Source organism: Oncorhynchus masou, chromosome 10, assembly GCF_036934945.1.
Source record: "Oncorhynchus masou masou isolate Uvic2021 chromosome 10, UVic_Omas_1.1, whole genome shotgun sequence".
NCBI classification, from domain to species: domain Eukaryota; kingdom Metazoa; phylum Chordata; class Actinopteri; order Salmoniformes; family Salmonidae; genus Oncorhynchus; species Oncorhynchus masou.
In genome coordinates, this window is record NC_088221.1 from 26,263,278 (window position 1) to 26,288,446 (window position 25,169).

The following is a 25,169-nucleotide window of genomic DNA, read 5'->3' on the forward strand; positions in this document are numbered from 1 at the left end:
TGTTTGTTTTCATGTTTAGACGCTACACTTGTTTTTGTATTTACTCTGTTCGTTCCTATTAAACTCACCAACTGCACCTGCTTCCTGCCTCCCGGCGTCTTCGGGACATACTGTATCATTAACACCAGAGAAAAACATCTAATTATGTAAACTCATTCATTCTGAAAATGAATAGAGTTGCATCCTCTTATGAGAAGCATTGAGAGCCAGAAGAGGGAGACAGAAGTAATCTACAGGCAGACTGGGTGAATTGGGACCAGAGGGGACCGGAAGGCAAAGGTCAATAGGCCATTTAATAATCAATCAGCGCACAGAGAATTACAATTGATAGAATTGGAGGCAGAGCCTCCAAATAAAATGCAATGAATACAGTACATTGTGCACACAAACACGCACGTACGCACTCACACACACATAACACTCAAATCAATAACATTACCAACGTAGTGCATTGAGGGGTTTTGATGTATAAAAAGGTAAACCAAAGCATAAAGATCATAAAAACTCAGACAAAATGGTTATAATAGTATTCTTTACAATGGTGACTGCATACATCCCTGGTGGGCACTATTCAAGGTAGGGGGGATTAAAAGAGGTGGTAACAGATCAATAAAATCCAGTGTTATTTTTGTAACATGCAACAATCTATATGATCTAAATATTGTATCTTGTTTAGCTACAAATATACAGTTTCTTTAACATGACCTAGAGACAATGGCAGTCAGTGCAATAAGTTAAAGACAAAGTCAATAAATTAAAATCAGATCCCAATCATCATACAGCAAACTCAACCCATTGATTGACTTTCTCCATCTTGGTCCCATTTCTAAAGCACTTGCAAACAATTAAAACGCCTTTAATGTGATTGCTGTGAGGTAATGTGTTGCTAGGGTACTCGTACTCCACACATACATAAGGAAGATAAATTGTTGAATTCAAAATCAGGCAAGCTTTTCTAGCATTAGTTCCTGCTCAACTTACCACTTCTAAATAGTGTTACAACAGTGTGTAAACTCAATTGTTCTTTCGTGAACTGGCCATTGAAAGTAAATTACAACACAGTTTGACTTGAATGATTCTTCCGCAGCACCGGTTCAGTCTAGGTTCCAGGCAGGCTCATACGAAGGTCGGTTTGAGGTCCTCCTTGAAGTTGACCACCGGATGTGTGGAGCGGCAGAGGCTGGTGAAGCCGCCATACTCACTGTCCGAGGAGTCTGAGGAGGAGCTGTCGCTGGAGGGGTATGAGCCGTGTTGCAGGCAGGCGTTGCAGTAGGGACGATGGTAGTAGGAGTAGTCAGCCAAGCTGCTGGAGTCTGAGTCCCAGTAGCCATACGAGTCCCTGCCACGGTCTCTGTCTGGCCCTCCCTCACCTCCCCCATCACCATCTGGAGGGCATTTTCGAAGGGGTGGTGGCCGGTGCTCCCGCCTTGAGCCGCGCCTCCCGCAGCTGTTTCTTATCCTATGCCACGCCTCTACGCCTTCTTCTCCATCACTGTCGTCGGGGCGGAGAAGATTAGTCTCTGTGGCGACAGGATTGAGCAGAGGTTGTGTTTTTGAGGGGTGCTTGTCTGGTTGTGAGAGCCCCGTGCCCCTCCTCCTTCCCCAACCAGGAGGCTTGGAGCCTGGGTAGTAACAGAGCGGAGGCCCCCCTCTGGGGGAATGGAACGGAGGTCTGCGTTTCCTCATTACGTAGGGGGAGATACTGGGGTAGTGGAAGAGGAGAGGGTGATTGGGAGAATGAGGAGTGCAGAAGGAGAGAGGAGAGAGGACAGAGGGATTGGTCGAGGAGGGCTGAGAGGGTCTCCTGAACCCCCTGCTGTGATTTGGTGAGCGGAGGGCCGTTTCCATAACAGTGTCCACGCTCAGTTCCTGGAGTATCTCCTGCAGCTGCTCACTGCTCACAAACCCTGACTGCCTGACACCTGCCATCCACGGAGATGTGGTATTGCCATGGCAACCTGGCGGTTCCGACTGAGCAGGGGCCAAACCCACCAGGGGGAGAGTGGATGAGGAAGTGACATAGTTTGACTGACAGGAGGGTGTGGTTTGTGTCCCTCCCATCTCCTCTGGTGTTCTGACTCCTGTCTTGGAAGAAACAGAGGGCTGAGGGGAGACTGGGAGGTGAGACCTTTCCGCTCCACACTGCTGCTGGGACACAGTCCCCTCAACCTTACAACCCCCTGCCTCTGTCTCCATCTCTGAACCCTGGATGTATGGGCCAAACTCTACACTGCACGGTTTAACACTCACACAATCCCCTGGGGGAAAAGAGAGGGCAGGAGGGGGAGGAGAAGAGAGAGGAGAAGAGGTCGATTCAGAAGGAGGTGTACAGAGAGCATAAGTAGTCGGAGGAGCAGACAGAGGAGGTAGAGAGAAGGGAGGAGAAGAGAGGGTAGGTTCTGCTACGTCTCTCTGTGGCAGGGGAGTTGGAAAGCAATCGGACGGCACCACTGTGGTCTGGGTGGAGGAGGAGTGGAGGTTGGTGGTGGAAGAGTCCATTTCCTGATCCTCGTGAGAGTGGGTATTGGACATGAGGCGCAATAGCTTGTCTTTGGCGTTGTTCACCTGCTCCTGCAGACTGTCAATTACAGCATTCTTCTGCCAAATGACAACAACAAACTTTTAAATCCCCTTCAAAACAAAAAACATCAACAACAAGAGTCAGGTTAAAGGCTAACCTAAAGATTGGTGTCGGGTTAAAGGTAATAGGTGAAGTTGGTGATGAGTAGAAGGGTATTCAGAATACAAAGTAAACACGTTTAGGTATATACTGTAGTTTTGAGGGGTCACAGAGATTATTCTGAGTACAGGACCATGTAGGGACCATTTTAGTCAGTAAGGAGAGTATTTCACTACCTTTTATAACCGTTAGGGGGCGATTGAGGGTTAAAGTAATACATAGCCTACACACTGACTACCTCATTGAGGAGCCTCTTCATAGAGTTGTTCTCTCCCAGGAGATAGTAGACTTCATCCTGGCTGTAGACAGACTGGACACTCTTACTGGGGCTACTGAAGTACTTCGCCATCTGGCTAAGGCTGTTTTGCTCCTCCTCAAACCGACGCCACTGGGTTAACTGGGAAGAGGGGACCAAGAGGGGTGGAAAGGGGAAAGAGGGGAGAGGGGAGAGGAAGAAGGGGATTGTGATGGATAGTCAGACAACTGTCAGACAAATGTGCCAGTCTTTGAGCATACCCTTGAATCTCCAGGTGCGTGTGTTGCTCATTGTTCAAGTACTTCCTTTCTTTCCATCCAGGATGCATTCCTGTATCATAGCATCAGCTCACCACCAGTTACTTACGGGGAGTCATTAACTTGTTGGCGGAGGCTGTAGCGTGTTGACTCATGAATCAATGTGTGTGTTTGTATAAGTCACACAGCCTTGTTAACACGCCCACACTATGGTGAGGTATGGGAAACACTCATGTAGCCACTCGAATTGGGCTAGTCATAAATGACAGGGGTTTCTGCTCTGTCTGTCTTTTTGTGATGTGTGCCAACTGTCTCTCTCACCTGAGGTACAAACAGCATACAGTTGGTGGCAAGGGTACAGATGAAGATGGCTCCAGCTACCACGCTATAGACCACGTTAGGCCAGGCCTGCAGGAACTGTGACACTGGGACTGCAACCACTGTGGAAAGGGTGACCAGGCTGACAGCGGTCATGATGGTAGGGGACTGGTTGACCGGAGGGAGGCTGACGTTGCTGGTCAGACCGGCCAGGTAGGTCCCATATAGGAGCAGGCCACCCTGGAGAGAGCGCAACACAACCACATAACGTTCATGACATGTTTACCATGACAAACCAACACAAACTCAGAGGAAACAGCTATAATGTGCTCTCATTTTTATCTGAGCCTTTCTCCCAGTTGTATACTCTACCTTCATCATAGCGAGGAGGATAACCCACAGGTCTGAATAGAGAGAGGAACAGGAGTCCAGCTGAGACAGAGAGTAGGACAATTCTCTCTCCACCACCTTGACCATAGCCCCAATGGACCGAGCACATTTGACAGGGTCGGTTAGACTCCAGGCGGTCAGAACCAGCAGGTCCAGCAGAATCAACAGAGCTACCAAGCCCATCAACTGGATGTCTCTGATGATCTGAAACATGCACACAGAGTTCAGTAATACACCGTGCAACACACCCACTCTACTACTCACTTGAACCAGAGAGACAGTGAGAGCAGCAGCCTGCTTACCACTCTCTTGTCAGGCACGCGTTGGGTGAATACTCTGTACAGCCGCCATGTTTTCCCCAGGATGGGCCCAAATACCAGAGTGCTGCCGATACAAAACATCCAGATCCTGGCCTGGGATACACCACAATAACATCAGGACATCCCATAATATCAAACGGCCCGGCACCATTAGACCAATGTGTGTGGGTTCTTACCTGTAGTATAGCTCTCACTCCTCCCCCTTGTAGGTGGGTGCGTTCCTCAAAAGCGAATAGGAATCCACTGCTGTAGGTGAGGACACTCCCACACAGAGTCAGCACATTGAGGTTAGGACTAGACATCTTCACTATCCTGAGACAGAGAGAGGAACATACACAAAAGTTGGAATGTTCACGTCTGTGTATCGATTTGAGCATGTACATATGCTTTTATAGTGCTTTCAGAAAGCCAAATTCGGCCCTCAGGTGATTTAATTTGCCCCCAAAGTTTTGAGCAAAAACGTATTTTATTTATATATATATATATATATATATATATATATATATATATATATATATATATGTGTGTGTGTGTGTGTGTATATCTTTTTTTATATAGTTTTAGTTGTTAAATCCAATTAAATCCATTATAATCACACTTTCTAATGCAACAAAATGTGGAAAAAGTCAAGGGAGTCGAATACTTTCTGAAAGCACTTTAGTTTATTTATGTGTATACCTGTTGTTCTTGAAGCGCAGGGTAAAGAGCAGGAAGCAGAATGCCAGCAGGATGCCACAGGAGAGAATAGTCCAGACCACTGCACAGAGCACCGGGGAGAGAGACTGCCTCTGCAGCTCCACTCCCATCTACAGTAGATGTCAATCACATTTCAATTAGAATATCTACACTAATGGGAAACACTTGAGTAAATACAGTAACTTTGTGTTTGTGTGTATGTGTTGATCATGTTAAGAGTATTGTATGTGGTTTAGTTGTTATCATTTGCATTCTGGAATGATTGGAGTATGCCCAACACCTTTTTTTTTTGTATCGCCTCATAAATATATTGCATACTAATTTGCAAGCCCAAGTCACAGAAACAGACAACTTTTATGAACCTTTATTAATATGAATTATATCTTTATTAAATCAACCGCACAATACAAGAGATAGAGAAAATATATTGTGGCACAAGCTTCTTTAACAAATAAAACTGACACAACACTCAGTGTCCTATTCTAAGAAGAGGTGATAGGTGAACGGTTAAGGTGAGGAGGTAACGTCACTGACAGGAGAGATCACCAATGGCGCTGAGTTGACCCCACCGTTATTCTTTCGGGGGTTGAAGTATGCATAGAGTCTCTCTGCGAAGATGTAACCGGTGAACGAGTAGATATGAGATCTGGAATCCACATCGTAAAAGGACACCTGCCCCCCTTCCCAGTCCACGTACACCCCCACCCTCTGGGGCTTATCGACCAGTGGCAGGGGGACAGGAGGGGTCGCCAGAGCCCAGTATTCAGTCCTGTTCCTCAGGCCTACTGTCCAGTAGCCATGTTCAGGGTTTAGGGTATTCCCTCCTTTCTTGTTGACAGATTCTCTCCCCACTCCTATGTCCCACTCTGTCTTCCCCTTCACCTGCACCTCATAGTAGAACCTCCCTGAGGAGAAGCCCTCCCTCCCCAGGACACTGATACCAGGGTAAAACCTCTCGGGGTTGTCAGGGAGGTTCAGCGCTGTATTGCCGTGGGCCACTTGTTTACCGTTGTCAGAGAGGATAAGTTTAGGGTGAGCTGTATCAGGGTCAAGCGTCACATCCACGGCACACTGCTGAGTTCTTGTAAGTTCTGTTTCACATAATCTTTTCACTTCATTCTTCAGTGTCTCCTCAAACTGGGATCCAGCTCTCCTCACAGCTCTCCTCACTGTTCCTACGTACACAACACTTTGAACTCTGATGTCTGACCAGTCCTTGGCGGGTGGAGGGGTGCACAGGAATGGGAAGCTATGGATGAGGTGGAGGTGATCCTCAGTGAGTGAGAGCTGCTTCACCCCAGTGCATCTCCTCTTTAGCTCTGTGATTTCCTGCTCCAGCTCTTTAATGAGCCCTTCAGCCCGACTCTCTGCTGCCTTCTGCTTCTCTTCAATCACCTCAATGAGCTCAGCCTGGCTTCTCTGAATGGAGCGCACCAGAGCAGTGAAGACCTGCAAGCTCTCCCTAATCTCTCTCTCTGCATTTATTTTGCCTGATTGTACTGTGTGTTTGATCTCCTTCACTTTCTGCAGTCGACCCTGAATCATCTGCTGCATTACATCTTCCATATTCCCCAGCTGAGCCCTCCTCTCTCTGCTTTCTTCCTCCAAAGGGACAACATTGTGTTTCTTATGTCTTTTCTCAGTGCAAACCTGACACATGTACGTCTGGTCACTTCTACAGAACAGCTCCAGAATTTTCTGGTGCCGCTTACACACTCTGTGCTCTATGTTAATCACAGGCTCAATCAGATTGTGTTTCTTGAAGGTGGCTAGTATATGGTGAGGATCTAGGTGAGTCTCACAGTAAGAGGCCAGACACTCCAGGCAGGACTTCAAGGCCTTGATTTTCCTCCCAGTGCAGACGTCACAGGGCACTTCTCCAGGTTGGGCTGCTTGGGGTTGGTACTGTGTACTAGTAGCAGTAGTCCTAACTTCAACTGACCTTCTGAACTGATCGGCCATCTCAGCTATGAAAGTATTGACTTTGAGCTCAGGTCTTCTGCTGAATTTCTGCTTACACATGGGACACTGGCACGGGCTGGTGATATGCCAGTAGCCATGTATGCAGTCCTTGCAGAAGTTGTGTCCACACGGGGTGGTGATTGGGCTGGTGAACACGTCTAGACAGATGGGGCACAGGAACTGATCGTCGGACAGCAGGCTGCTGGCGGAAGCCATGTCTGGGTCTGGGAAGAGATCCAAAAATAAACCACATGGGACTTCATGGAATCAGTTGGCTCTCGACCTTGGAATTTCTTTACTGGAATGTTTGTTTCTAGCTTACAGTAGACCACCGAGCTCTATGCAGTTACAGCACACCCAAATAGCTCTCTCAATACATGTAGCCAATGGTACCAATCATATGATTTTATATTTCATTCAGAAATATGCATTTATAAACATATGATGAGAAGTCTAATACAGCCCAACAGATAAAGAAATTAAAAGGGACAGTGATGACATCCTCACCTGTCAAATTCAATCTGTCTCTAAATCAAGCCTACTGTATACCACAGTAAATGTAATGTAATAAAATAAAATAAAATATATATATAACTGTATTCTTCCCCTTGATTATATTTATAACTGGGCTGGGAGGGACACATGTTGAAACTTGAATAAACAACCTAACACAACAGACAGCACAGCACAAATGAAAGAACCTCCACTCACCTCTGTCTTCAGAAGAACAGCAAGTCAAAGATGATATATTTTGTACTCTATTAGGCTGTGTAGAGAGATTTGTGAGGGGATTTTGTCATGCTAAAGCACAAAGTTCTCTAGTCGAGTCTCATTTTAGAAGGTGACATTACCATGGCTTGTCCAGGTCCCTTACTGCTAAACTGAAATGCAGCTGCTCTTAAAGAAACAGTACATGGCTGAATTAACCCTTCACATGACAGGACTCTCTCAGCTGAAGCCTGTAGTATGGTTGCCATGTATCTAATACATTCACACTTCCTGTTCATATTATGTAGGAGTTCACAAAGCTTTTATTGTGCTGTAGCCCAGAAGATTATTTGAGGAACTGCACAAATAACAAAAGCCATTGAAACAAGTATGCACATTTCAGAGTATACCACATAAAAATAAAGTATCCACAAGTATCCACATAAATTAGATACAGAGACATATTGGGGCAGGATTAGTAATGAGCTGCATTTTCAGTATGTCATCATACAATCGTAAAGGACATCACAATACAGTTCAGCAAATGTGATTCTAGATTTTCTGGTAAGATACAATATATACCTCTCTAAATATTCAATATAAATCAATGCATGGAATGTTCAGTTTACTTTAGAATTTAATCGATACGAGTTAAATCTCAATCTGATTGGCTCACATGAGAGATGATCAACGGTGCTGACATTTTGTCAATGCCACAAACCCCAAGGTTGAAGTACGGGTAAAGTTTCTCAGTGAAGGAACAATCGGTAAATGAGTAGATATGAGACCTGGCCTGGGCATTGTAAAAGGAGACCTCACCATTTTCATAGTCTACATAGACCCCCACCTTCTGGGGCTTCTCACTCAGGGAGAGGGTGGTAGGGTCAGTGGTGCAGGCCCTGTAGACGTTCCCTTTCCCCTGCTGGATAGTCCAGAGTCCATTCTCAGGCTTTGCTGCATAAATCGTTCTTTTAATGGACTCTCTGGCCACTCCTACACTCCAGAGAGTATTTCCCTTCAACTGCACCTCGTAGTAGATTCTTCCTGAGGAGTAGCCTTCCTTTCCCAGGATGCTGGCAATATAGAAGAACCTCTCTGGATTGCCAGGGTAGTTTTGTCGTCTACCGGAATGTCTAAGTTGTTTCACATCTTCAGAGAGAGTAAGATTGGGATGAGCTGTATCAGGGTCCAGAGTTACATCCACTGACCACTGCTGAATAACCTTGAGCTCAGCCTCACACAACCTCTTCAATTCACTCTTCAGTGCGTCTTCAAACTGAGAGCCAGCTCTCTTCACAGCTTTCCTCACCATGCCGACATTCTCAATACTCTGAACCCTGATCTCAGACCAGTCCTTGGTGGGTGGAGAGGTGCACAGGGATGATGAGCTCTGGAGGAGTTTTAGGTCAGTGATTTCCTGCTCCAGCTCTTTAATGAGCCCTTCAGCCAGGCTTTTAGTTTCCTTTTGCTTTTCTGAAATCACCTCAATGAGTTCAGCCTGGCTTCTTTCAATGGAACGCATTAAAGCTCTAAAGATCTGACAACTGTTCTCTATCTCTTGCTCTGCATTTATTCCGCTAGATTGTAGACTATTTCTGATCTCAATAACCTTCTGCTGTCTGCCCTGAATCATCTGCAGCACTTCAGCCTTTCCTAACTGTACATTATTCTTTCTGGTTTCCACTTTAAGAGGGAGAGTGTTGTGGGTATTGTAGTCGGTCTTGAACTCCAGACATCTCCCATGCCTCTCACACATATGTTCTTCAGGATTCTCTGCATGCTGTTGTCTCCTCAAGGTTGTGACTCTCTGATTGGGCTCCAGGGGAGTCTCACAGTAAGAGGCCTCAAAAGAAGAATTCACAGCCTTGACCTCCCTCCCAACACAGATATCATGGGACACCTCTCTAGGATGGTCCAGGCATTGGTCCTGGGGGCTTGTTTTATTTACCACAAATGGATTCCAGAACTCATCAACCATTTTAGATAATTGAGTATTGACTTGTAGCTCAGATATGTTAGGGAATTTCTCCTTGCACTGTGGACACTGGCACAGGACATTGTTTTTCAAGTATACTCTGATACAATCCATGCAGAAGTTGTGCCCACATGGGGTTGTGACTGGTTTCTTGAGCACCTCCTCACAGATACTGCATATTAACTGTATTTCAGACTGTGGATTGTTAGCTGAAGCCATGCCTGGGAACAAACAGAAAGTGAAATCAACTTTCCTGAATGAATCAACAATCTGTGTTATCTTGGCATTCACACCAGAATTATGCTTATGTATTTATTATGCTTATGTCTGCTTATGTATTTTCAATTCTTTTCAATTCTTGAATGCTATCGTTTCTGAACATACTCTTTAAAAAAAATAAACGTCAAACACACTACATAGAAGAGAAGCTACAATAAAATACAAAAATTCTAAGATTTTCTCTATCTCTGCTTACCTGAGATGATGTTTGTTGTTGAATTATCTTTTTTTCCCTCTTGAATCCCAAAGGAAGACTGAGTTAAGGGGACTGGCAAGTGTTCAGAAAAATGTATAAGGAGAAAGTGTCTTCAGGTCCTCAACATTCAGCTCTGCTGTTTAGTTTCATTTCATCAACAGGCTCCTCCCAACACCATATTGAAAGACTTTGAGCTTTCTTCTCCATCTCTTAAAGGAGCAGATCTTCCTACACTGAGTGTACAAGACATTAAGAACATTCTGTTGGATTCTAGGGCAACAGTCTACTTTCAGTTATTGATAAGGCAGGCTAGTTTCTGAGGAAACAGGACCATGAAGGATATGGAACTCAACTCAAATTGAGTTCAACAGATGAAGAGAGAAGACTGCTGGGAGGGGGGCCACAGGTGTCCACCCCAAAGACTATCTGATTATAGTCCTATCTCACACACATGCACATTTTCAACCCACGAGGGCCCTAGTCTTAGGCATGGCCATGATAATACCAGTAAGAGGAAGCTCCTCTGTTTCTGCCTAAATACAGAGAAGGCGTGTCTATCTTAGATAGGAGATGATAGGGGTTGACTCCGCCTATTTGGAAGGAATGAAGATGTGCTTGTGGGACTTGTATGTTGTCTTTGCAGCTTTATGACTCAGTGGTTGAATAAACTTGGTTTGAGCTTTTTCTAGTCGCCCGTGAGTTTTGTTGCCAATGTTGACAGGATTAACCAATATTTATAGTTAAACTGGAGAGTTCAAATCAGTAGAACAGGAGCCAGCACATAAAAACAAGGTTGGCAAAGTTCCTACCTGTTACTACTCCTGACATCTTGAGGAGACGAGATTTGAATACAAATGAAAGGATACAGATCTGGAAAGCCTGAGTTTATTCAGTAGACCCACTGTATCCACTACTGATAGACCTAGGGGTTGGGGCCCCTATGGGGGGTTTAGCCCCCAGAAGGTTCGACTAGGCACTCTGTCCACCAGAAGATTAGACTAGGGGGTGGAAGTCCCTTAGGAGGGTCGGGGGAAGTGGCCATACCTATGACATGTCTGTTTAATCATTCGTTATTACCTGCATAGTGTATGGAGAAATTGGCGTGCTTGTGTACTATTACGAGAGATTGTAGAAAAGTAGTCCATGTAGAAGAACAAAGGCAGGAAGTGTATTCGGTGGAGAATAGGAGGTATCCGAGGATATCTGTGCTTCAAGATGAAACATTGTCAGTGAGTGGGAATGTGGATGGTGATAGAAGGTTGCCTGTAGCCTCATCCATGGTTAGAAAAGCAAAAGGATATAAGAACATTGTTTTAAAGTGATTTGTGTGTATTAGCAGTAACAATAAGGAGAGATGTTGGTTTAATGTCTTACTGGGGCGGCGAACTGTGACAGATTACGTTGAAATAGGAGGACTGAGTAAATTTGGTAACGTGTGTTGTCAACAACAGTGATATTTGAGGCGTGACACTGGTATAAGGCATTAGGTCTCCTGTATTCTCCAGTAGTAAATTGTCAGATGCTTCAGTATCATTTTTAAAACAAGGTATCAGGTTCGGTGTCCAAATTATTAAGCACCTATACTGTAAGTATTCTCCGGGAAGTGGGTATCACTACCTGGAAAAATAGTTTAAATTGTTGTGTATTAGAGCCGTGGGTGAGGAAATCTAAACACCCTAGACACCGTCGGGAGAAGCGTCTGTTACATCTGCTCCTGCCACGCCCTCTACTGCTCATCCTGTGTCTCTTTGACCTACCGACACTCCCCCAGTGCTCTCTCCCTCTCCCTCTCCCTTTCCCTCTCCCTTTCCCTCTCCCTCTGTGTGTGTGATTGTGTGGGCGGAGACAGGTGTGCTGGAGTCACAGCAGATCCCCACCAGCTGCAACCTGTTCCATAATCAAGACCTCTACAAATACTCAGTCCTGCCACTTCCACTGCCAGATCGTAATCTCTGCTCAGCCAGTCTACATTTGTAGCCATTTGTCACTATTTAGATCCTGTTATCCTGTTGTGCCTGTTTTCCTTGCCTGACAAGGTTTTCCGCTCTGCTACAGTTCTGCCCGCTCTGACTCAGGTTCCTGTCTCCAGTCTCATGTCTCCTCATCCTGCTACTCTGCCCTGGATTACCCACTCTACTGCTCCCTTGGATTCCCCTCCGGACCTGCTTACCCTGTCCCAACACCTCTCGCTCCAGCTTCAGTCTCCGCACCTGGTTTCCTGCAACCCGCCCGAGCTTCACCTGGCCTGCACTCCATCTTCCCCCTGTGTTTCAATAAATATCTTGGTTACTTGATCCTAGTCTCCTCATCTGAGTCTGCTCTTGGGTTTCCCTGTTCCACTCCGCATAACAGCGTCAGAATAATAACTATTGAAATGGCGACCGACGGCCCTGATCCTCCCTTTAAAGGGGGGGCAAGAGGAAAAAAAGTTTAACAAAGCCAGAGAGGAGCTGAAAGAGACGCATGAGCAATCTACCAATTCGGCTTGAATATGGGGCATTTTTTGCAAAATTGATCAAATTGGTCAGCTTCCCCGTTGACGGAAAATTTAAATCTAATAAAGAATTCTGAGATGCTATTGTGAGTTGGCACAATGACATAAAATACAAAATAAAAATCTCAATAAACTGCCGTTTTGATGTTAGTGTTCTATCAACAGAAAAGCAAAACCGATAGAACCAAAACTAGCAGATGTACTCAGCATCAAAAGGACTGGGTACATGAGTACATTGATAGGATGGAAGATGTATTGGGCAGTAATCTGGCACTAGCAGATCATTTGAATCAAGATGCGGGAATATGTACCTCCGCTTTGCTGGCAGGGTTGAAACCCACCATCAAAACGGCTATTGCAGGGTAAGTAAGACTGCGCAGATATTTTATTCACTGACTAGTGAGCAACAGCAAGCACTCCTGAAAGCGGCCGTGGTTGGGAGTAACGCTCAGAATCAGGACAGAATCTAAAACTATGCAATTACTACCCATGTTGTGTACAATGGGTCCAGTAACAATACCGGGCTCAGTCTTTATGGTAGCTGGGGTAGAACCAATTTTGGGTTTGGATAATCTTTGAAAAATGCCAGGGCAATGGACTATAAAAGATAACAAATTACAATTGGCACGGCCAAACAGTCCTCACAAGCTCAGAAAAACATTGGGGTTTTAATTTCGTGAGACACTTCATTCCATCTTGTTCTGAAATAGCTTTACAGAATTGACAAAATGGAGGAGGGGTCCTCACGAGAAATTCGAGTGTAGTTAATATTGGAAACAATTGTAATTGTAGAGTTTTCAAAAAGCAATTGTGTCAAGCGCCAGCATTGGGGTTAACAAAGCTAAAATGACCTTTTAAATGTTAGTTCATGAGCAAGAAGGGCATTGCAGTGAGGTGGTTACGCAAAATCATGGGGTAAAAGAGAGACCAGTCATATACTGAAGTTAATTGTTAGACTCTGTCACGGGATAATAGGAGTGGTGGGTTGGAATCAGCAGAGAGCAGGGTTCAATATATCGTGATTTATTCTCCGGCCAAAAAACGGTCACGCCAACATACAGGGCGCATAGAACAGACCAGCCCAAACACAGACCAAACACCAACGGAGAATACACACATGAAAACCACATCCAACAGAGTAACAAAAAAACAATCCCGCACAAAACAAGGGCGGGACAAACTACTACATATAGGGAAGCTAATTAAACTAAAATACACACAGGTGAACATAATAAGACAAAACCAACAGACAAACGAAAAAGGGATCGCTAGCGGCTCGTAGGACAGTGACGACGAACAGCCGCCTGAACAGGCAGGGAAGCCAACTTCGGCGAAAGTCGTGACAGACTCGGTGGCGAGTACATTAGAAACGTACTGAAAAACCCAATGCAAACCCGGTACACAGAACGTTTGAACTTTATATATATTATATAATTAGTCTGAAATACGGGGAAAGAACAGACTCACTTAATGACCTCTGTTCTGACTTTCTGGTGAGGCGTGATCACCCTGAGATTTAAGTACACTGCTCAAAAAAATAAAGGGAACACTTAAACAACACAATGTAACTCCAAGTCAATCACACTTCTGTGAAATCAAACTGTCCACTTAGGAAGCAACACTGATTGACAATACATTTCACATGCTGTTGTGCAAATGGAATAGACAACAGGTGGAAATTATAGGCAATTAGCAAGACACCCCCAATAAAGGAGTAGTTCTGCAGGTAGTAACCACAGACCACTTCTCAAATCCTATGCTTCCTGGCTGATGTTTTGGTCACTTTTGAATGCTGGCGGTGCTTTCACTATTTTCACTCACTCTCATTCTAGTGGTAGAATGAGACGGAGTCTACAACCCACACAAGTGGCTCAGGTAGTGCAGCTCATCCAGGATGGAACATCAATGCGAGCTGTGGCAAGAAGGTTTGCTGTGTCTGTCAGCGTAGTGTTCAGAGCATGGAGGCGCTACCAGGAGACAGGCCAGTACATCAGGAGACGTGGAGGAGGCCGTTGGAGGGCAACAACCCAACAGCAGGACCGCTACCTCTGCCTTTGTGCAAGGAGGAGCAGGAGGAGCACTGCCAGAGCCCTGCAAAATGACCTCTAGCAGGCCACAAATGTGCATCTGTCTGCTCAAATGGTCAGAAACAGACTCCGTGAAGGTGGTATGAGGGCCCGACATCTACAGGTGGGGGTTGTGCTTTACAGCCCAACACCGTGCAGGACGTTTGCCATTTGCCAGAGAACACCAAGATTGGCAAATTCGCCACTGGCGCCCTGTGCTCTTCACAGATGAAAGCAGGTTCACACTGAGCACATACAGTGCCTTGCGAAAGTATTCGGCCCCCTTGAACTTTGCGAACTTTTGCCACATTTCAGGCTTCAAACATAAAGATATAAAACTGTATTTTTTTGTGAAGAATCAACAACAAGTGGGACACAATCATGAAGTGGAACGACAATTATTGGATATTTCAAACAATATTTTTTAACAAATCAAAAACTCGATATTATGTAGTTAAAAAATTGGGCGTGCAAAATGTTGACCTAAATGACTAATGATGATAAATACAATCCACCTGTGTGTAATCAAGTCTCTGTATAAATGCACCTGCACTGTGATAGTCTCAGAGGTCCGTTAAAAGCGCAGAGAGCATCATGAAGAACAAGGAACACACCAGGCAGGTCCGAGATACTGTTGTGAAGAGGTTTAAAGCCGGATTTGGATACAAAAAGATTTCCCAAGCTTTAAACATCCCAAGGAGGACTGTGCAAGCGATAATATTGAAATGGCCGAATACTTTCGCAAGGCACTGTATGACAGACGTGACAGAGTCTGGAGATGCCGTGGAGAACTTTCTGCTGCCTGCAACATCCTCCAGCATGACCGGTTTGGCGGTGGGTCAGTCATGGTGTGGGGTGGCATTTCTTTGGGGGGCCGCACAGCCCTCCATGTGCTCGCCAGAGGTAGCCTGACTGCCATTAGGTACCGAGATGAGATCCTCAGACCCCTTGTGAGACCATATGCTGGTGTGGTTGGCCCTGGGTTCCTCCTAATGCAAGACAATGCTAGACCTCATGTGGCTGGAGTGTGTCAGCAGTTCCTGCAAGAGGAAGGCATTGATGCTATGGACTGGCCCGCCCGTTCCCCAGACCTGAATCCAATTGAGCTCATCTGGGACATCATGTCTCGCTCCATACACCAACGCCACGTTGCACCACAGACTGTCCAAGAGTTGGCGGATGCTTTAGTCCAGGTCTGGGAGGAGATCCCTAAGGAGACCATCCGCCACCTCATCAGGAGCATGCCCAGGCATTGTAGGGAGGTCATACAGGCATGTGGAGGCCACACACACTACTGAGCCTCATTTTGACTTGTTTTAAGGACATTACATCAAAGTTGGATCAGCCTGTAGTGTGGTTTTCCACTTTAATTTTAAGTGTGACTCCAAATCCAGACCTCCATGGGATTGATAAATTTGATTTTCATTGATAATTTTTGTTGGAAAATGGACAAGACAGAAATGGACAATACAGAATGGACCGTAAAGGTTGGTGGTGAGACATTTGTGTGCTTTGTCTGCTTGGGAAAAACAGATTATTCCCCAGATATTGAAATCGGGGACATTATCAAGGGCCATCCACTTTGACAGGCATGAGTTACATGGGTGCCATTGGTAGGATGAACTGTAAAGCTATCCAATGAAGAAAATGAAGAGACGCCAGACGAATGAGAGCCGGGATGGAGGGGAGTGATCACTGTTCCAGATGAGGGACTGTTGGAAACTGACTAATTGACTTGAGCACGTTTTAGTATGTTTCTAACTATATAAGTGGCAGCAGTGATCAACGTGTTATGGGTTAGATGTATTGATCTATGTGCAAATGTATTTGTGGCCAGAGGCAAAGTACAAAGGGGGCCTGTCTCTGAGACAGAATGTTTCCATACGGGTGAGATAGGAGTCATATGATAGAGCTAATACTATAGATTGTGAACTATTGCCTTTTAACAGGTCTTATAGATTCCCTGTTTTAAATTATTGTATTCTCTCTATGTTTTGCATCATGATATTCACTTAAGTATGAATGGGTTGCTTATTCTCAAATAACTCTTTGTGTATGAGCCCGAAAAATGTACAGTGGACTGAGGCTAGGTGCAAGAATGTATACTCCCTACTGATAAGAAGACCGGGAGATGTGTGAGGAGTTCAGGACTCGGGATGGGAAGATAACACCACCTGCCTAGCCACAGAGATTCATTGTACATACTTGACTCAGGAGGGGGAAGGGTTTGTATTAGTATTATATTAGTCGACTGCACATAGCACGCAAATAGAGGGCGAAGTGAGGATGACATCGCGTGGAAACACCTCCTGTACACCTGCAGCCTGACGGTGGAAGTCTGCCTATAAGCATGAGGTGGTGTATAGAGAGAGCCTTCATTTTTGTGGACTCCAGCAGAATAGTATTCCAAAGGTCTAGAGTCAGGCTAAGGGAGTGTGGAAATCGTCATGTTATCAAACTTTGGTTATTGCCATAAAGTATTATGCACATCTTAACGCATTACTAATACTTGTCATATTTTGTGTTTTCTTGTTCATTTCAAGACTTTTGCTATCACTCTCTTAGGAACCTGAAGGAGGAAGAGAAAGTCACAAGCTCCAGCCGAAATTCATTATCAGTTGCACAACAGGAAGGGTAATGGCAGATAGGGGGGTGGGGGGTAAGAGTGTGTATAGTGTGATTATAAGTTTGAGACCAGGGCCTTAAGCCATGGAAGAATATTACATAGTCAAAGGCCACAAGTCTTGGAGGTGTAAACATACAAATCAATTGAGAATATTAATCATGTTGTTTTCTCTTCTGTTCATTTAGAAGTAATTTCAAAGTTTATATAATTTTGAACAGTATGGAGCTACTATTCAAAAAGGAGGGACTGATATTGATTACTTTACATGTACAAGGAATGTGTATGTTCGGGGTCAAGGAAGGGTGAAGAGGAACAAGGTGTGTGGAAAGTTACTGATTGATACGAGACATTACCTGGTTAGCTTACTCTAGCATAACTGCGTGGTCTAGAATGGATTACAATTGCAGCCCGCAGGTAGAAAATAGCAGGCCCGGGATAAGAACGTGTTTCAACCCGATGAATAGTAAGTATTGTTCCTAGAGGTAATGGGTATGCCTCTGGTGGCAGGAAATGTTATTTTGTTGAAACCAAATAGTTTAGGTTTATTTTTTAAATTTAATTTTTAACCTTTATTTAACTTGGCAAGTCAGTTAAGAAGAAATTCTTATTTACAATGACGGCCTACCCCGGCCAAACCCTCTTGTAACCGGGACGACGCTGGGCCAATTGTGCGCCGCCCTATGGGACTCCCGGTCATGGCTTCAGACCGTTGTGCCACTCGGTCCCCCCAAGTTGATAAAGGACGCCAGGCTACGGAAGCTTCTGCAACGAGCCATCTGTCTGTAAACAATGGCTCGTTGCGGGACGATGCAAAACCTGACCCTGAGCCTGCGTGCATGTGTGTGCATGTGTGCATGTTTACTTTACCGTGCTGAGGGTACATAGTCTCTGCAGTATCTCCAGGTCCTCCTGTGTATTGACTCCAGGGTGGATGAGGCAGAGTCCGTAGTCACAGTGAGAGCTGCAGTTCAACTCTGGCTCCATGGCTGGACCCACACCGTCAGCCCTCACACACACATCCTGAAGAATAAGATACAGTTGTCATGAACTCTCAGCACACTCCAATACTACCTACAGACACTTACACATACACTGAGGGGAGAAATACAGACATATCTTTAATACCACGCTTACATGTGTATTATTACACACAAACTCTCTTTCTCCATTCCCATTCTCCCACCAACACCACATTGTTTCAATATACAGGAACGCAGAAGTCTAGATAGAACAACCATACCCAAGTCTCTCCTATTCACTCCACAGAGCACAGGATCACTGCTCAGCACTCACCACAGGGTGGCGCCATTATGAATATTCCCAGTGAACAGAAGTGGTTTTAGCAGGGGCCTGTGACACTGCTCATGAAAAACAGACAGTGAACTTGGATTGGGGAAAATATAAAAACATAAGATTCATATATCAGTGTGACAGAAAAATGACACAACTATTTCAGTCACGTGACTAAGGTTAATAAGGGCAGATTGGACAAACAATTCCCACCGAAACTGCAAGAAAGTTACAGGGAAAGACAATGCTTAGAAGGCTACAGCGAGGTCTGACCAAACCCAAAAGAGCGCAGGATCTGGTCAATTTGAGAGGACGCTTGCAAACTTCTGCTTGTCCTCAGTCTCCACAAGACAGCACAGAGCTGAACAACACAATACATGACCACACTTCAGACCAAATCATCTAGATTTAGTGTGTGTGTGTGTATGTGTGTGTGTGTGTGTGTGTGTGTGTGTGTGTGTGTGTGTGTGTGTGTGTGTGTGTGTGTGTGTGTGTGTGTGTGTGTGTGTGTGTGTGTGTGTGTGTGTGTGTGTGTGTGTGTGCGTGTGCGTGGGTGGGTTGGTTGGTTGGTTCTTCTATGCTTGTGGGAACCTAAAATCCCCCAAGTCCCCACAAAGGTAGTAAAACAAGAAAAAGTCTCCCTCATGGGGACATTTCCGGCATCTCCATGAGGACAAAGAATATTTTACGTTTAGGGTTATAATTAGGGTTAGGGTAAGAGGTTAGGTGTACAGTTAAGGTATTATTAAAGTTAGGGAGTATATTGTGTATTTATTGTTATTTATTATTTATTGTGTACTAGTTTCACAGTAATATCATAATGTTCTTTGTTTTTATTTTTATTTTTTCATACAGTTTTTCTCATTGAGATAACATCTCTTTTCCAAGAGAGACCTGGTCCAATAGCAACAGCGCTGTAGAGATCACAATGATGTGTTAGATGATTTTGATTTGTAATGAACCTGAGGGCTGCATGATACACTGAATCAAGTGCTCTCAGGTTAGTGGGTGAGGCCTGCATATATATATAACATCACTACAATCTAAAAGCGCCAGTAATGTACATCGTACCAGCTCCTTCCCAGCCTCCAAAGAAAAACAAGCCTTACGCCGGTAATTAAAACCTATTCTCAGCTTGAGCTTCCTTATCAAGTTCTCTACATGCACAATGAAGCTCAGCTTACCATCAACCCACACACCCAACTATTTGTACACTTTTACTTGCTCTATAGTATGTCCAGTCAATGTAGCAATGACATGATTAGTAACATGCTTGGCATTTGAAAAAGCTTAAGATAAACTACTACCACTTGAATAAAGAACAGTATCATCTGCATAAAAATGAACATCTACTGTTTCAATAAGATCCACAATGTTGTTGATATAGAAAATGAACAACAGTGGGCCCAAAACAGAACCTTCCGGAAAACCTGAGCACACCTCTATAGACTCAGATTTACAACCATCCACCATTACGCATTGTGAACGATTTGATAGGTAATTTATAAACCAATCTAGAGCATGACCAGTAATTCCACAACATTTTAACCTTTGCACTAACACAGCATGGTCCACAGTGCCAAAAGCCTTCGACAAATCAATAAAGACAGACCCACAATGTAACTTCTTATCAAGAGCACAGTGGATGTCATTTAAAACCTTCAATGTTGCTGAAACAGTACTGTGGCCAGACCTAAAACCTGATTGCATTCCATTTAAGATGTTGTTTTTTGGAAGTAGGCCTTTAGTTGCCTACTAACTAAGGACTCCAGTACCTTAGACAGTACAGATCATTTTGATATGGGCCTATAGTTGTCAAGTAGCGAAGGATCTCCACCTTTCAGGAGAGGCAGTACAAAAGCAGATTTCCATAACTTGGGAATTTCCTTAACATCAAGCGTGAGGTTAAAAATACATGTTAAGGGGGAGCAATAATGTCTGCAGCTAGGTGTAGGAAGTGGGGTCTAGTTCATCAGGGCCAGAGGATTTTTTCCCATCAATTTCTTTCAGGGCTTCACACACTTCTGAAATAGAGAAGGATGAAAAGGAGAACCTGGTGAAGGAGTGCACAGGTGTGTCAGGTAAATTCATAGGGGGGTCAATTATACCTTTGACCTTTTCAAATAAACTGCCTGCATCTAAAATAAACTACTGATTCAAGGCTTTCAGAATGGAGGTTCTCTCAGTTACAATCTGTGTGTCTACCAACAATTGTTTGGGAAGCTGTGATTCTTTTTTGCACTCCAAACCTTTCACTACTTGCCAGATTTTGGGTGGATTATTTAAATTAGGTGAAGTAGATTTCAAGCAGTGGTCTGCTTTCAATTTACGGATCATAGCCACACCCATATTTCGAAGACGTTTTAACAGCCATCCAATCATCTGCCAAACCAGTCCCTCTTGCTTTAGCCCACATAGCATTTTGTTCCCTTATGATTTTTGTAAGTTCCTTAGTAAACCAAGGGTTCTCTCTGCCCTTAATCCTGATTTTTTTTTAAAAGGGGCCTATTGCATACATCCTGGAATGCGTTGTGGATGTAAGAAAAGGCTAGTTCAACATCAGGGATTAATTCCATTCTATTCCATTCAATGCTAGATACATCATGTAAAAAACCTTGAATATCAAACTGCTTCCACTTTCTTTTCTTTTTTACCATCTCTCACAGGCAATAGCACAGTGATCACTTATGTCATTTGCAAAAATACCAGAAGCATTAAAATGATGAGGAGTATTGGTTAAGATCAAATCAATCAAAGAGGATTTCAGAGGATATTTTATATTCAACATAGTTACACTGTTGACAATCTGAGTGAGATTATAGGTATTGCATAGAATGTTGAGTTGATCAGAGCTTTTGTGACCTGCCTGGAAACCACAAATGTTAATGACCTTGACAGGTAATTACAGGGTAAGTCAGTGGTTCTGCATATAAGTGAGCTGTCTAGTCCCTGACAAATAAACAACAAATACATTCATAAATCACAATGTACAGCACCTAGGAGCACTATAGGTTTATATTGTGCATTTTTAAGAGGTTGCATCTGGGATGCATTGCCTGGCTACCCAAACTCCTAGCTCCGGCCAAACGCTACGCAACAGACACACGGCCGTTAGTTTCTTCTCCACAATGAGTCTGGATCTGAGTACCTCCCTGACGATTACTAGAATGAAAATCCATTTTAGACCGTCTGATTGGTCCCATAAACCTGTGGGTTTGGCCGAGCCAGAACACATGTGGGTAAAGCGGTGTTTTTTGAAAATGTGTCATTGGCTTTGATACTCTGACTGGTTAGAGATGATACAATCGCTGATGACTTTGTTTTGTACAACACCCCTCATTTTGACATCACCACAAATGACTTCAATGATGGCAGTCTCAGACTGAAGTATGTAGCGAACGAGTCGTTCTGTTTGAGTTCTGTTTGAGTCGTTAGGCAATGAGTTGCACAGACATGTCACTGATATAATTATGTACAATCGACCATGACATCATACAGTTTCGATCTGTCTTCTACGTTACCATTTTAACAACCACACTGACTCATGAGCTACATGTATATGTACGTCCATCTGTCTGTCATATTTTATGTATAGAGAGCTTACGTGTGTGTGTGTGTGTGTGTGTGTGTGTGTGTGTGTGTGTGTGTGTGTGTGTGTGTGTGTGTGTGTGTGTGTGTGTGTGTGTGTGTGTGTGTGTGTGTGTGTGTGTGTGTGTGTGTGTGTGTTTCAGTCTGTTTGTCCGTTCGCTTGTCTGTCTGTCTGCCCTTCTTTACCTGGGTCTAAATGAATATGTTTATGTATGCTCAGTAGTACTGTATGTTTGTGTGTGTGTGTGTTTGTGTTTGTGTGTGTGTGTTTCAGTCTGTTTGTCCGTTCGCTTGTCTGTCTATCTGCCCTTCTTTACCTGGGTCTAAATGAATGTGTTCATGTATGCTCAGTAGTACTGTATGTTTGTGTGCGTGTGTGCGTGTGTGTGTGTGTATGTGTGTGTGTGTGTGTGTGTGTGTGTGTGTGTGTGTGTGTGTGTGTGTGTGTGTGTGTGTGTGTGTGTGTGTGTGTGTGTGTGTGTGTGTGTGTGTGTGTCACACCATGTCACTGTCTGTGGGTTGACTAAGATATGCCCAGGACTGTAACCATCTCACAGTATCAGTAGTCGCAGGCTGATGACAGAGCACTTTCACTACGGTGTGCCTTTGATTGGTCTTAATCCTAGGTCTTTGTTTTTCAATCTCAGTGGTTAATTAAGTTATTGAGTAGAACAAGGATGATCAGCATTTAGATGCTTCCTCACTAGTCAACAACTCTCAAGAAGCTACCAGTTTAAGACACAAGTTACTATAATGCTACTGAAGCCTGCAGGCCTACAAACACCCATACCTTATATCAAAGAGCATATGTATCTTTTCTGGAGAAAATCTTCAGTAATAGCTATTTAATTAAGTCGTACGTAGGCCTGTTAGGGTGACACAAGTTGTAATTGTCTTGTCAAAATGAACAATGACTTCTTCCGTTTCTTTTCTGGTGGTCTGGGAAATGTCTGTAGTTTCCTTCCTCGTATCCTTTTGTAATTGTCCCAGTTTAGATCACAGCTTCATGGATTCCTGCACAACCGGACTAGAAAGGCTTTTACGCAGTTTTGTCAAAATCCTCTCCACCGGTTTCAACCACATTGAAACGTGTGCCAACAAAGGTCAGTCAACACTTAGCCACAGGGGTCAGCGTGAGCACCGAGCATGAGGCATGTTCCTGGCCCCGGCAGCATGTTGACGGACATATTTTGACAGTGCATGATGGTTATAATGTGTGTTTGTCTCTACATGTGTCCTCTAAACTCATGTGGCCTTAACCACAAGTCATTCCTGAGCTACCTGTGCCCTTAGGCGGAGAAGACAACTTTACTGTAAAAGCTTATAGTTAGCCTATTTTCTGACAACTTTCACTTGTGGCCTCACTAGGCCTCACTATCTACTCCGTTCACCTGAGAGATTATGTGGTATCAAGATCAGTCAGGGACCAATTACCAGTAGGATTGTCATGGATAGGTGTAACCCTGTGGCTTTGACCCTCCTGTTGTCCACCCAGTACCACATTCAATTGTTTTTAATCCATTCATTGTCCCTGTCAGTTTGCCTGGCCTAATCCCCTCTTTCCCTTTTAAGATTAGAGGGGTGGTGTGGGGAGCAGCGGGTGAACTGCAAGCGGTCAGTAAGGCTGGACAAAGCACGACCAGTGTTCTGCAGGAGCAATATTGAAACATTCCACCTCACACTGTAATCCGTTTAGCAATTTATTCTAAGATGCTCAAATCAAGTGTAAGAATGCAGTTATTGGCATAGCTTGCCCATGCCTCAAGCCAGTGGCTAGACATAGTATACTAGCCACATGGTTCACACTCCATATGAGGCTCTTAAGAACTATCCCTATAACTTTCTCTTCTATGAGATTTTTGCCAATTATTATTTTCCTACATTGGTTTATAACTTTCCTTCTTGACATGCATGTGCAGAGTGAGGTACCTCACTCTAGCTTGTTTCTGCTTGGAGATATTGAAAGTGTTACAGCTGTCTTGTGTTACATTCGTCCCTTGTCTCCCCTATTAAACTTTAAATAAAAGCCTAAATGTGTTGTAGTTTAAACTGCTTGAACATCAGCATGTGTTGAAACTGACTGCTTTGTCTTTCTTTCCAAAACATATTTAAAGCTCAACTAAAAACAACGAATCAAAAGATCAAATTGAACTTAACCTACAGGGTTCAAGTCCGAACTTTCACTCTCAAAGGCCTGCTAACTCGATGAATGGCAGTGTCTATCTTATTTCACATGCACTGGCTTATCATAGGTTATCATGAAAAACATTTAAAATCACTTTTCATGTTCAAAATATGTCATTTTAACGCACATCTTAATCAATCGTTATTGTATTAACACATCTGTATCGGTATTTTGAAATAGCAATAGCACGATCCTCATAAATAGCATCCTCAGAATAGCAGCTAATTTCGGCGTTAAAGGGCTATGATTCCTCCTCACGATAATACCGCATCAATCATATGAACAGAGGTATCTGAGAAGCGACGAAACACAGCAGCAGACCAACCTGACGGAGTCCCTAAATAACCGGTGAGGGATGTCAGAGGGGTGCGTGGAGAGTCCCTCCGCCGAGCCGCTGTCCTCGCACCATCGCTGGAGTCTCACGAAGTGAAACAAACTGTTCCGGAAAGTTAATTCCACGACTGGGACCTATAGTAAAACCAGAAGAAAAATCATCCTTTTTATGACAACTGAGAACTCTCCAAAGTATGCCTATCCCAAAATGTTGCCTGGTGTCAGGGAGAATAAGTATAGTCTGCAACAAGTTTTCATGAGCAGGGTAGATAGAGTGGGAGATTGAGGGAAATGTGTGTGTGTGTGTGTGTGTGTGTGTGTGTGTGTGTGTGTGTGTTTCGCTGTAATTAATTAGCGGGTAGCGCGCTGCGGAAGTTTCAGGCTTTTGTTTTCACGTGCACAAATACAGTGAAATACCTTTCTTGCTTGCTCTTTCCTAACAATGCAGTAATCAATATCAGTACTACTATAAAAAAAATGTAAAAAGTAAAGAAGAACAAAAATACACGAGAAATAGAAATAAGAACAAGAAAAAGTACAGTAAGTAAAG

General features: G+C 44.0%; 2 protein-coding genes across 4 annotated transcripts; both read right to left on the reverse strand.

Moving 5' to 3' along the window:
- Positions 1-241: 241 nt before the first annotated feature.
- On the reverse strand, positions 242-24,929 carry LOC135547420 (probable G-protein coupled receptor 156). 3 transcript variants are annotated; one of them, XM_064976430.1, is made up of 9 exons: positions 24,612-24,929; positions 18,091-18,243; positions 4,900-5,027; positions 4,398-4,533; positions 4,204-4,314; positions 3,884-4,105; positions 3,515-3,751; positions 2,919-3,077; positions 242-2,598 (listed from the first exon to the last, which is right to left on the reverse strand). In XM_064976430.1, exons 2-9 carry the CDS (start codon positions 18,205-18,207, stop codon positions 1,117-1,119), a joined length of 2,592 nt encoding a protein of 863 aa, XP_064832502.1. In that variant the 5' UTR covers positions 18,208-18,243; positions 24,612-24,929; the 3' UTR covers positions 242-1,116. The 3 variants fall into 3 exon arrangements, with proteins under 3 accessions (XP_064832502.1, XP_064832503.1, XP_064832504.1); XM_064976431.1 differs by lacking the exons at positions 242-2,598; positions 2,919-3,077; positions 3,515-3,751; ... (3 more) ...; positions 4,900-5,027; positions 24,612-24,929 and adding an exon at positions 5,267-7,103 and having other exon boundaries at positions 18,091-18,237; XM_064976432.1 differs by lacking the exons at positions 242-2,598; positions 2,919-3,077; positions 3,515-3,751; ... (4 more) ...; positions 18,091-18,243; positions 24,612-24,929 and adding exons at positions 5,267-7,103; positions 7,591-7,669.
- LOC135547421 (E3 ubiquitin-protein ligase TRIM39-like) lies at positions 7,598-11,808 on the reverse strand. The gene is made up of 2 exons (XM_064976433.1): positions 10,038-11,808; positions 7,598-9,783 (listed from the first exon to the last, which is right to left on the reverse strand). Exon 2 carries the CDS (start codon positions 9,779-9,781, stop codon positions 8,246-8,248), a length of 1,536 nt encoding a protein of 511 aa, XP_064832505.1. The 5' UTR covers positions 9,782-9,783; positions 10,038-11,808; the 3' UTR covers positions 7,598-8,245.
- Positions 24,930-25,169: the final 240 nt, after the last annotated feature.

Bases quoted from the DNA above. Each gene is read 5' to 3' on its own strand.
- LOC135547421 (XM_064976433.1), bottom strand. From the start codon at position 9,781: ATGGCTTCAGCTAACAATCCACAGTCTGAAATACAGTTAATATGCAGT.
- LOC135547420 (XM_064976430.1), bottom strand. From the start codon at position 18,207: ATGGAGCCAGAGTTGAACTGCAGCTCTCACTGTGACTACGGACTCTGC. The intron at 5,028-18,090 runs GTAAAGTAAACA...CATCTACTGTAG, and splicing joins GACTATGTACCCTCAGCACG to ATGGGAGTGGAGCTGCAGAG. The intron at 3,078-3,514 runs GTGAGAGAGACA...CCCTCTTCCCAG, and splicing joins GTATGCTGTTTGTACCTCAG to TTAACCCAGTGGCGTCGGTT.